This window comes from Grammomys surdaster, unplaced genomic scaffold (assembly GCF_004785775.1).
Source record: "Grammomys surdaster isolate TR1022 unplaced genomic scaffold, NIH_TR_1.0 191, whole genome shotgun sequence".
Taxonomy (NCBI): Eukaryota; Metazoa; Chordata; class Mammalia; order Rodentia; family Muridae; genus Grammomys; species Grammomys surdaster.
In genome coordinates, this window is record NW_021604636.1 from 17,186,166 (window position 1) to 17,198,674 (window position 12,509).

Consider the following 12,509-nt stretch of genomic DNA (forward strand, 5'->3'; position numbering starts at 1 on the left):
TTAATTTTATGTTCTGCATTCAGTTTTGCTGAACTCTCAAGACTTTTAAAAATAGTTTCTTTGGAATTTCCTACTCAGACATACTCAGATTATCTTCCAATAGGTGTGTTTTATTGTTCCCTTTGTAGTCCTTTTTTCTTTTCTTTTTTCTTATCTCCCCTCCCCTCTCCCTTCCTTCCCCTCCCCTCCCCTCCTCTTCCCTTCTCTTCTCTTTCTTACATACTGCCATGACATGTTGGCTCAGAGTATTGAGAGTAGACATTTTTCCTAGTTGCCAGTTTTAAGAGGAAGATACTCACTGTTTTAGTAGGGTATAAATTTTAGCTGTAAGGTTTTTTATACATGCTCATTTTCAACTTCTTTGTTATGCTTGATTTGTTGAGTTTATTACAAACCTATCTTACATTTTTGTCAGATGCTAGATCAGTGGATATGATCATACAATTTTTCTTTAATGATTGACATGTTAGATTATATTCGCTTCTTTTAATGTGATTTGTTTACATGGTTTTGTTTATTTTGCTTTTATTTATCACCTGGTGAAGGGAGTGAGTCATGTCTGGGTGTTTAAATAATGTCAGTATTAATCAAATACTTTTATGTGAATTGTAATGTACTTCATTCATTAATAATGTTTGAAATTAGTCTAGTATTTTTAGAAAAATTATACCACAAGCCTTTCAGGGAGAAAGTATTTCTTGGTCCTTTTGTTTCTGTTCCTTTTTAAATAATAGGAACAAGTAATAGTGACAATTTGTTAAGTAGCACACCTGCTTTGTAACTGGTTACTTTTCTACATAATATCTAGCTATTTTATAATAATCATAATTCTAAAGGGAAACCTTTATTCTTTGGTATTTCTTTAAAAAAAAAATTTTAACCCCTGAGCTAAACATTTCTTTCATAGCAGGTACAAGGCAAAGCTTAGTCTGAGCTTTAGACTGTTTAAGCTTATGGCATGCATCATACGTTTCTACCATGTTAATCTTCACTGATTCTTATTCCCCACATCTGCTTTTACTAACAAATGTTGTGTTTCTTCAAATAAGTTTCTTATCTTGTTAGTTTAATTCCCTTGTACCCATCAAAAATATAATATCATTTTTAGCAACTTGGCTATAATGAAGTTGTGGATTAAGAATCTTTAGAATCTTTAGATTAAAAATTTTCCACACATATATAAAGATGCATAAAGCAACATATATGATATTTTTTTTTTACTGCAGTCTTGCTTATCATTACACAAAATGAAAATGGCATATGTTTATCAACAGGAAATTAGGAAATGTGGGTAATTACAAAGGAGTACAATAGAAAATGAGTGAACTAGAATTGAAATCTCGATGTGAATTAATTCTCATAATTTTCATTCAAAGTTTTAAAACTAGATTGCAATTGCATTGGATATAGAAGGCTTTAAAAATAATTGTGTTATCTAGTAATACAGAATAAAGTTTAAAGCTTATAAGAATACATTAATATAAAGATATTCTTGACTGTTATATGTGGCAAAGGGTGCAGTATAATCAAGAACAGTGCCCACAGCTCTATAGCAGGTATATTTTATAAAATGTAAAAGTAAGGGATATCATATATATTATTCTGTTTGATTTTTTTTAATGTAAGAAATATCTTATAATGAATAGAAAAAATAGAAAACAAAAGAACCACAAATGGTCTGAGTTCTAACTTGTAGAAGAATGAACTTCAGGGATTTCCAGCCTCTTGTCGTAACATTTAACCTGAACGTACGTCTGTATGTATATATTACTACATTGTACATATCTGCTACATCTACAAACTCTAAATTCTGGTATTCCAAATACGAATCATGAATTGAGGGGTAAACTTAGTCCTAGAAGGCGGTGCTTGCTTAAGAAGAACTAAATGAAGAGGTTAGTTATCTCTAAGTTTATAATTATTTTCAGAATTAGTAACTTCTAAGCTGAACTTACTTTTACATATTATTTGTAAAAATTTGTATAAAACACAGGTGTTCTTCTAAGGTTTGTGATAGTATTTGATTAGTAGTCTTCCTTTCAGTTTTCTTCTTATTGGACTTTTTAAAAATGTTTTTTCTTTTGGAGAGTAATAAATATGATTCAAATGCAAAGTAGCAGAGAGAGCAGCATCTGAACTGAATTGTTGCTATGTTTTCATGAAGCAAAGTTTAAGGTTATTTCTCTAGTTTCTATCTTACAAGAATAAACTATAAAATATTTTTAAAAATTGTTCTAAAGTATCTCCAGAATATTCAAGTAAATAAGTACTTTTTAAAATACACCTTTCTTTAGATGCTTGCTTTAAGTCGAGTAACTGTATCACACCCATTTATGACTCCAGCAGATCTGATGGAGGCACAGCATTTGTGTAGCTTGGATTCTAAAGCGAATATTGTACATGGTGAGAAACTACTTTGTTAATCTTTCTTTTGATCCTTTGATTTTAAAACTTTAGATTTAGATGTTTTCTGAGGTTGTAATTAGTATTGAGCATGGAGCTTTGAATACAGAATGCTTTATATACAACTTTTAATTGGTACTGTATAAAGTATGTTATCACTCTTACTAAAGTGAAAGAGACCTTGTGTTCTGCATCCCAATGGGAATCCCAGGTAGGACTATTGTTGATGTTCTCTTTGCTTACCCTAAGTGCTATTCTATTTGTTGGTACTCACCCATTTGGGTTCACTATCCGTTTTGAAATGTAAGATATATTTTAGATTAATTTCCAGAACTTCTCTGAATAAATGCCTCCCAAAGGCCTATGATACTTGAAATTACATGATAATCATATCTGCCATTTGTTGTGGGCCATATAGTATCAAACCTTTTATATTTATAGCGCATCCCTTTAAGTTCAGAAAAATCTCTATGTTGTAGATCATCCCACCCCCACAAAAAAAAAAAAAGCCTTAAAGTCCTGGAAGTTAGATGACTTACTTGTTGAAATACCTTTAAATACAGAGAAATCCTGACACGCTCTACCCTTTGAGTACCTTGCATTGTTTCCTGGACAGCAGTTAATTTAATGGCATGATCCCTTGGCTGCAACTCAAGAGTCCATCTCCCTTTAATTCTAGGTCTGTCAGTCTTGGAAATCTGTCTCATAATTGCAATGAAACATTTAAATGACATATATGAAGAGGAACCCTTTAATTTTCAAATGGTGTATAATGGTGAGATGAAGTTCATCATTTTCTTCTTGATTTCTTGCCTATTCCTTATTTGAAAGTACTAATATTCTCATTGCTTACTCTGCAGAATTTCAGAAATTCATTCAAAGAAAGGCCCATTCTGTTTATAACTTTGAGAAACCTGTGGTCATGAAGGTATGGTTCGATTGGCTTGTATTTTTTATCAATTCCATTGATTTTTTTTATTCACTTTATAACTCTTTGAACACTTAGGTATTATAGGAATATTTTTAGCAAAATTTTGTAAAAATGAAATACTTCAATAATTCTGTAGATAGCCTGTTTTACAGTTTGTGAAGATATATTGCCCTCTGCTGTCTGTTCTTAGCATTTGCCTACTGAAAAGGAACTAACCTTCTCCAATCCACAAGTTGGCAGTTACAAGATGTTAAGTTTTATTTAGGGTAAGACATCAGTTTACAACTTAAAATGATATCCGAAAATACACTCCTCCACTACAAAGAAAATGTAAATCACACTATATATTCTTACATTTCCTAATAGGCATAGGAAATAAAGGTCAAAACTTGTAACAGTATAACCCAATTGATGAAAACTATTTCCAAGTTTATGATAAAAATATTTCCTGAACTATTTCTTTTGTGTCTTCAAATTTTGATATATTTATAAATAGTTATGGCAGATTCCAATTTAATGCATATTCCTTAGAAATTTATTCTTTTAAACTCATTAAATAGCTAAAAAAGATTTACATTTTAAAATTATACCAACTATATTCATTTTTCTAAGTAAATTAGTCTAAGCATTTTAAGCTTACATTTATTTCATGAAAATTAAATAAAAATGTAAACACAGAGCCACACAGTTTGAGGTTGTCTTTGTCCAGTGCTGTTGAGACAGTGTGGTTCTGAGTTCAATATGGGAGAAAATTTGTTTGTTTTGTTTTAAGCAATAGAAGCTTGATCCTTTGGTATTCCATAGAGAACATAGTGAGAATTTCATTTTCTGTAGCGTTTTTTAAAAGTGAGCAGTCTTGCCTGTTCAAGCCACAGCAGTCATAGAGTCCTGAGGGTAGATTCTTCCCTTAACCACCAGTCTGGTTGTTGCAATTTTGAAAAGGGCACCTTAGAGTGTTTAGGAATAATTTTTAGAAGCTCATTTGTATGTTTTAAAATAGGGTATATTTTGCATCTTGGAAATACGTTTTCAATTTTGTTCAGCTGCACCTGAAGAATTTGATATTTTCTCATTTTTCAAAATGAATGGTGTATAAGCTTTTTTCTTCCAATAAGAATTTTTATGATAAACAGACTATATTCCAGTGATACTTTTCACAGGGAACTGTAAGAATGCTCAAGAATCTACTTCAGTGTGTCATTGCTTTAGTATTTCATCAGAGTGTAGTATTTCTTCTTGCCTTAGTAACATACTTAAACAATTATCAAGTGATGCATGAGTTGTAGATTAAGGGGAACCAGACAATGAAGAGATCCATTAAGGTAACTAAGGAAACTGGGGGTTATATAAACATAGTCCTCTGTCCGACCCCCAAGTCTTTGCCATCTTACAGGGTACTTTGCTTACATGATGAGCCCAGTAGGCCTTACTGTACTCCTCTGGGGACTTTCTTACCTGTCTTGTATTACAGCTGTTAAAGTTTTTTTCTTTTTAAAATTTTATTTAATTTTTTTTTCAAAGTAGTTATTTGCATGCAGGTATCAGTCTGTCAGATTCTTCTCACTGCCTCACCCTTCTAACACCACACATATATACTCCCCCCCTTCTCCCCTCCACTCCCCTCCCCCCCCCAAACAGACAGGCAAATAGAAAAGATAAGCAAGAATAAAACAGAATGAACAAACTGACAACAGAAAGAGAAAGAGCATCAGGAGAAAGCATGCACAGAGGCACACAAATAGAACCCATAAAAACAAAATTGGAAGCCATAATACATAAGCCAGAGAACAGTAACAGAAGAAAATGCTGAAACAAAGCCATATGAAACAGACAGAAAAAATATAATAATACCACCTTTGGGTTCATTTTCTGTTGGCTATCTGCTACTGGGCATGGTCCGTATCCTTAAGTGTAGTTTGTATACCCAGAGAGATTGGAGAACTATTTTCTACTTTGCAAACAATTGTTAATTGGAGATAACTTCTTGGTTAGAGAAAGGGAGTCTACTTCCCCATCTCAACACTTGAGATCCCATCTGGTTTGGACAGTGTTTTTGCCTCCTTTTTCACAAGAGTTTCCTTGAGCTTTGAAGGGGAGGAGCTCTGATGGAAAACTAGGGCTCTCATTCTGCATAGGTTCCAGTGGTGAGTCTCAGTATCCGTTCCCATCTATTGCAGGAGAAAGTTTACTGATGGTCGCTAAGTGGTACCTACTGGTATATAGCTGTACGTAATGTTCAATAAGGCTTTATTGAGATTGAAAGAAAATGTACATTCTAGTAACCTATCTCATTAGAAAATCTTATCAGATTAAGGTTTTAAAATCAAAGTAATAGACAAAGGACTGGAGCTATGTAGCTCAGGTGGAGTCTATGATGAGCATGAGTAAGATTTAGGTACAGTACCCATCAACCTGAGATACAGTCTGCCTAGAAACAAAACCTAATTATTAAGGTTCAGGGAAAATACCTCCACACCCGGCTGGGTTGGTCCGTGGCATTTACCTGTTTATGGGGACATACAACTATAGCAAAACTTTCTCCAGTTGTTCAGTTTTTATGGATTTGACTAAACTTGTGTCTGAGGGTGGGGTGGAGCTGTTTTGTTTAGTGGTCCAAGGTAAGCACTTTATACTGCTGAGCTAAATTCCCATTCCTAAGGGTGATTTTAACTCTATTGGTGACCTTCCCATTCTATTCCTTTCTTTTTTTTATTCCCTATCTGTCATGAATAAAGTTGGGAGTTTATTAAGAAAAAGATTTTAGACCTAGGCCTGGTGGTACACGCCTTTAATCCCAGCTCTTCGGAGGTAGAAGCAAGTGGATCTCTGAGTTGGAGACCTGGTCTACAAAGCAAGTTCCAGGAGTCAGGGCTACACGAGGAAATCCTTCAAAACCTTATGAATGGGCAAATGAATAAAAGATTTTAATATAAATTCAGTTGTGCACAGGGTAGAGTGTACTTAGGAAAGAAGCACTTCAAATGTGCTTTCTTTTCACCTGCCACTGTTTCACACCTTACCAAAACCAGTAACTGTCCTCTAGACCTGTCCCCTTTAGTCTAAGCTTTGTCTTTTTTCTTGCAGGCATTTGAGCACTTACAACAATTGGAACTAATAAAACCCATGGAAAGAACATCAGTAAATTCTCAGAGAGAATACCAGCTAGTGAAACTACTTTTGGATAATACTCAAATTATGAATGCTCTACAGAAATATTCCAACTGCCCTACAGATGTTAGGCAGTGGGCAACATCTTCACTAAGCTGGCTGTGAAGATTTTAATTATATTTCTGTGAAGACCTAAAAGTTCTACATTGCTTTGTTTATAAATATTGTTTATGGGAAACTTGCTCTTAGTATCTTGGCTGTGTTTTGAATAATGATCATGCATGTACACAGGTTCATTAATTTAAGTTACACCACACAAGTAGCAGTTCAAAAGAATAAAATGTGCTTATTTTATGGATGGTCCATAAGATGATTTGATATTCTTGCAAAGTGTATGTGGGCCATTGGGAAGGTTAATTTCAACTAAGCACTTAGTTTACAGATCATAATCCTAAGCAGTTGGGAGAAATAGAAACAGAAAAATACATGAGGAATATTCCGGCTAGGAACCTGTGGATATTGGGGTTCGGTTGGTTTTCCCGAGTTGGTTCCTATAGGATCCTCCAGATCTCCAGTGTTCTAGTTCAGTAGACTGGCCCACTTGGGCCGAAGAGCTTGTGTGGAAAGAGTCCAAACAATTCAGCACTTTCTTCTCTGCATATCACAATTGTAGGAAATTTTTAAATGTACATTCTGGGTATACTTTAGTTCAGAAGGGATCAAAATTGCCACCTTTAAGGATTCCTGAGCAATTCCACAAATAAGTTGGTCAGAGTCCACCTTCTAAATTCATAGACATAAATAAAACTAACAGGTTAAAATGGAATTTAATCTCAGTGAGTTCCTTTTTCAAGAATATTTGATTGCATATTTAGTTATAGTAAGATTTTATATAATACATATCCCTTCTATGTGCAATTTGTAAGGTATCTGCAGAATTAAATGCTATTATTTACAGATTAGAAATCTTACTCTTACCATTGTCAGGGTCCAGGATCACAGTATGGGAATGACTGGTGTGACCTTGAATGCAGCTTGGTTTAACTGACATTCAAGCCAATGTTGTTAAACACTAAAGCTTAGCAACACATTTTTTACTATTTTTATAGGATACTGTAGGAAGTAATTTGACTTTTAAGAAATCTTAAATACAAATTTTCTGTGTATTAACGTAGTACCTCATAGTTAAAACTTACTTTCTTCATACACAGCCTTTGCCTTTCTTACAGTAAAACATGTTTAGCTTTCTTTTTTAATCAAGATAAAAATGAACCCATAATAACTATCAACATCATACAATATAGACATATATGTCCAGTTTTTAAGCTACTTTTACCTTGTAAGCTTTTTAAACTACATTATTAGATAATTCTAAAATGAGAAAAATTAGATACTAAAAAAACAAATCATAAGAATGTTTAGCATGGAAGTGTCCGTTTATAACATGCAATTCCACAACCTAAGAGTAGAAGCAAGAAAGGTAGATACTTTTAGGAGCCTAAATAACATTTCCAAACTAGCCTGAGTTATCTCAGTAACAAGAGTGAGGTGAGGGGAGGTTGGAATGATTGTGAACAGAAAGTCTGACTTGAAAATTTCTGTGCAATGAAGATAACTTAAAATCTCTGCTCAAGAGCCCTGGGCCAAGAGATAGAAGAACAAACAAACAGATTTTCCATGTGGCCTACTGAAAGTTAGATCTTGTTTAAAAGGCATCTGATTTTACATAGACACATGTCTGAAAAATTAAAATCTATTGTTCAAACTTCCATACGGTAATGTCTTATAATGTAAGGACATAGTATCCACTGACAGAGTTAGATGTCGCAGGCTGTGCAATGGAAAACTGTCTTTGTCTCAGAGAATGCACTTACTACCATGGTATTCCTTTTGATTTGAGTGAGATGATAGTGCAGGTTCTTGTTACCTTCACTGTTAATCCTGAGAGCACAGAATCTGATGAATCTGTGACTTTAAGTATAAGCCTATGGTGATGGGCAGGAAGGACCATAGTCAGATCAGACAACAGTGGAAGGAAAATCCCCTTATTCACAAACCTCCCTTATTTTATGACCCTTGAAAATCTCAAGTCAGAAGCCTCACTGTAAATTGGAAAGCTACATAACTGAAGAAAAACTGCATGTGCAAATAATACCATATTCATTTTTTATTTAACATGGGGATGGAATGGGGATAGCATACATTTTATTTGTACAATATTTAACAATCACTTATTCAAGGTGGGATTTTATGGGGATTTTTTTTTCATTTTTAGCTTTCTGTTAAATACTTGCAGAAAAAAAAATAGCAAGTACAATATGACAGTAGTACAACAACCTGTGCCCAAAACACTGACAAGAAATACAGAGTAAAGCTAAAATAATTGTTTACCAATATTTTGAGAGGTAACAAATAGGGAGATACGGGTTGAGACTGCATAAAAAACGTACTGCTGGTTGAATATCTGAGGTAAATGATGTTTAATCAAGATGCTACTTGTATCTTTGTCCATAAATTGTAAATAATTTTATGCACATTATACCAAATCTTCCTAAAAAGTAATTTTTGAAAAAAGTAAAAAAGAGAAACTGGAAAATATCTGATGAAGCATTTTTTTAAAAAACAGTAATCAGTCTATTCCACTAAACTACCATCTATCTGGTGAGGGTTTTTTCCCCCAACCATTTGAATTTTACTTAAATGTGACTTAATTATTAAGGATAAGAAAAAGGGTCAGAAGCGATGTTTTCATAATTTTGTGATACGTGATTGTTTTTAAGTCCAAAGGTGTTTGTTGTTTTTTTGTTTTTCCTGGTTGTATTTTTAGAATATCACCATGAAAGATAGTGCAAGTTCATGGGACCAATAATTGTGAGGCACAGTCTCTGTTCTGGAATTCACAAGGTACCTGTAATAAAACATCCAAACAAGAGTCACAAATCACATGCTAAAACTCCTAGCATCTAAAATACATACAAGATCTGTGCAGGGCATAGATTGACTTCAAATAAATTCAAACACTGGTTACTCCATCAGTCCTATGGCAGTTGATCATAAAGCATTTCTCACATGGGAGATTTGGGCAAGGTAGAGTAAGAGCAGCAGTTCTGGTGGGTATCAAAGGCAAAGTACAAGACATCATGAGCACCATACACATGAAGATATACAGGGGTCCAAGTTTGCCATCTCCCTAAAAATAAATCGTTTTCATTCTTTGATCTTTCTTTTTCAGTGTCCTAACTCAAATCTTTTTATCTGCCCACTCTGCACTTACTGTAAACCAAACACTAAAATGCCCTGCAAAAGAAAGTTTTAACAAGACTAGGTATAAGGACAGGTAGTCACTGGAACATTCTTAACCTTACTGCTTATAAAAAAGGCTTTCTGTTAATGTAGTTCTTAAGAGAATACACGTTTTAAAATTGATAAGCTAGATTTACATACAATACCCAAGATTTCTAAAGAAAAATTTCTAGCATGAAGACAAAGCATTTTATATCATGAATCAGTCTTGGTAAAATTTATCTGTAGTGCTTTCTTAAGCCAAACAGTCATATCTCTCATTTATCAGTTTTTAAAGGAGGTTGAATGTTTACAACCAGTAGCAGTTTGCTTATAGAGGTGAAAAATTTCCTTGTATGCATATTTTCTTATGGTCTTCCTTGATTAGTTTACAAGTGGAAGCAAACCTAAATCAAGAGTTTGAGGGCCAAATATGTATAAATCAAAACAGGGAACACTGAACTTGGCAATCTTAGGAATACAGTGAGACCTTGGGTACATAGACAACGTACAATTCTCTATGGTATGTGGCATACAGACAAGAATGCTATTATCCTCCCTGCTTAAATTCTGTTGACCTATGAATATTGTTTATAATTATTCTTCCCAGAGATTAGTGCACATTATATGTAAAATGTAGTGTCTGATGTCTTAACCATCTGAAGATAATGCATTCACAGTGAGCTCCTGATAGTAACGTAAAAAGTTTATAAAAATTAATGTATGGATGTTAAAGTGACTCAACAAAAATGTATATAACATAATACTGGCTATTTGTTGGTAATATAAAAATTCAGGGAATTAATATTTTTCTTGGGCCTGTATAAGCTTGAGGAAAGATCCAAATACTAATGTAATATTGTTTTTAAAAGCACTCTGGTACATACTTGTCATCAATTCCATTATTCTTAGCAAGGATAAGGCATGAACTATCTAGAATTAGCTGTAAAAGTAATTTGGGGAGGAGGCTAAGCTGTGTTCCTTAGACCAGCATTGGTTACCTCTTAATGTCATTGCATATTATAAGTTCAACTTGTTATCCCTGATTTATTTTAAAGCAGTAATATCTGAAATCTGTGTTTAAAGGTCACTATCTTTATCCTAAGATAATTCTCTCCGTATCACAAACATCAAATATTACTCTGACAAGATGGCACCACGCATTACAGTGATAAAGTTACAAGTCTAGAAGCAGAGTGAAGAATTCTGAGTAATGACACTTCCTGAGGTGATCATAAAACAGTGATAAGAATATCCCACACACTGTTCGGTGAAAAGAAGAAATACACCACCATTTAACATATATAAATAGGAAAAAATCTATTTTAAAAGAAAAATGAAGAGCTTTCCAGTGTCACAGCTCACTTAAAAAATTTTAAATCATGCTTTTATGTTTTCAGATTTTCCCAAACACAGCACACCTTAAAGAAAAAAGAACTACTTAAGTATGCAATATTTTGGGACCTGGATATGGGGGCCCCCCCCCCCCGGCTGACACCAATATTTTTTTCTCCATTTCAAAAACAGCACTTTGTTTTCCCTAAATTACAAGCCAGTAGAAGAAAAGCTAAAACACTGCTTTACAAATAGCCACTTACTATTGGCACTAAGCATAGCTTACCATTTTTTTTTCTTAAATAACACAGTGAATTTGTAATACCTTGTTATAAAACATGGACTGATTTATTCAAATTCTGTTAGTGTTTTCAATTTTATAATTTAGCAACCGTGGAACTGAGGTATACCTTGTTGAGGGAGGTTAAAGTAATGCTTGGAAGCCTCTTTACTGTACCCCACTTTGATGACTATGTACACACAACAGCAGCACACTACACATTCACAAGCTGTGTCATGTTGGCATTACAATAGTCATTTATAGAAACAACAGCAAATGCAATAAAAAGTTACCCTTTTTAAAATGTGAAATGAAAAGTTTTTGATTTAAAAAAAATAGCAGTAGTTCATTTAAGGAATTAGTGTCTTCTGACAGACATTAAGAAATCTGATGTCAGTTTTCAAATACTTGATTAGCCAGGTCCAAAAGATCCTTGATTTGGAGAGGGCCACATTCTTCGTGTACATTTTCAGAAGTTCTTTACAGTTTGCAGCTTTTCCCTTAGACTCCCCTTCATATCTGTGCTGCAAACGATGCAGTGAAGTCTCCCAGATCCATGCTTTCCACAAGGGGCTGCTTTCATACATGTCCCGGAGGCATTCTACTCTTTTCACACAGAAAATTAAGCAGTTTCCTTAGCTTAGCAGCTCCAGTTCAGAGTCCCAATTCTCAGTGTGTACAGATGGTGCAACCATCATAGACTAGATTCTTTGGGAGGAAAGTCAACATTTGTCACCATTGTGACCACTGTTACAATGTCCTCTGTAGTAATAATATTTGTTAGTCTTTGCATCTGAGTAATTCTTTCACCTACACATCCAGCTGATAACCTGGCTTCTGCATCATGATCCCAACATTCTTCTATCGTTTCACAGAGCATTGCCATTCCCTAAGAGGAGAAGAACAGTCAAACTTAACAGCTATTGTTTCCTGAAAGGAAACAGGCTAACAGTGTCATAATGAAATAGCTATTTCCATGGACAATGATTTCAAGATGAGCAAAGTCTGACCAGTACCCACTCTGGGTCTTTTTAACGGATGCATTATCCAAGCCAGCCTTTGTCGCACAGTCTTGATCTTTCTGCCTCAAGCATGCGAATGAGGTAAAATGGCAGCATTGCATTCACTTTTACTGAATGCCATTTTACATACCATTAAAATAAGTCACTT

The 12,509-nt window shown here is 34.2% G+C and overlaps 2 protein-coding genes across 4 annotated transcripts in view; one reads left to right on the plus strand and one right to left on the minus strand.

Moving 5' to 3' along the window:
* The window catches only part of Orc4 (origin recognition complex subunit 4), a 38,526-nt gene extending 31,714 nt beyond the window's left edge, over positions 1 to 6,812 (plus strand). For both annotated transcript variants that reach the window (XM_028769240.1, XM_028769241.1), the window contains 4 exons: positions 2,295 to 2,403; positions 3,083 to 3,178; positions 3,264 to 3,331; positions 6,419 to 6,812. In XM_028769240.1, coding sequence (XP_028625073.1) covers positions 2,295 to 2,403; positions 3,083 to 3,178; positions 3,264 to 3,331; positions 6,419 to 6,607 — 462 coding nt within the window. In that variant the 3' untranslated portion in view covers positions 6,608 to 6,812. The remainder of the gene's footprint in view (positions 1 to 2,294; positions 2,404 to 3,082; positions 3,179 to 3,263; positions 3,332 to 6,418) is intronic.
* A 1,773-nt stretch (positions 6,813 to 8,585) lies between these two features.
* Acvr2a (activin A receptor type 2A) overlaps positions 8,586 to 12,509 on the minus strand; it is an 80,976-nt gene continuing 77,052 nt past the window's right edge. Inside the window, exon 11 of one of the 2 annotated variants that reach the window (XM_028769193.1) lies at positions 8,586 to 9,350. In XM_028769193.1, coding sequence (XP_028625026.1) covers positions 9,297 to 9,350 — 54 coding nt within the window. In that variant the 3' untranslated portion in view covers positions 8,586 to 9,296. Of the gene's footprint in view, positions 9,351 to 11,385; positions 12,229 to 12,509 lie in introns of those variants that run through there. The other variant, XM_028769192.1, reaches the window with a different exon arrangement.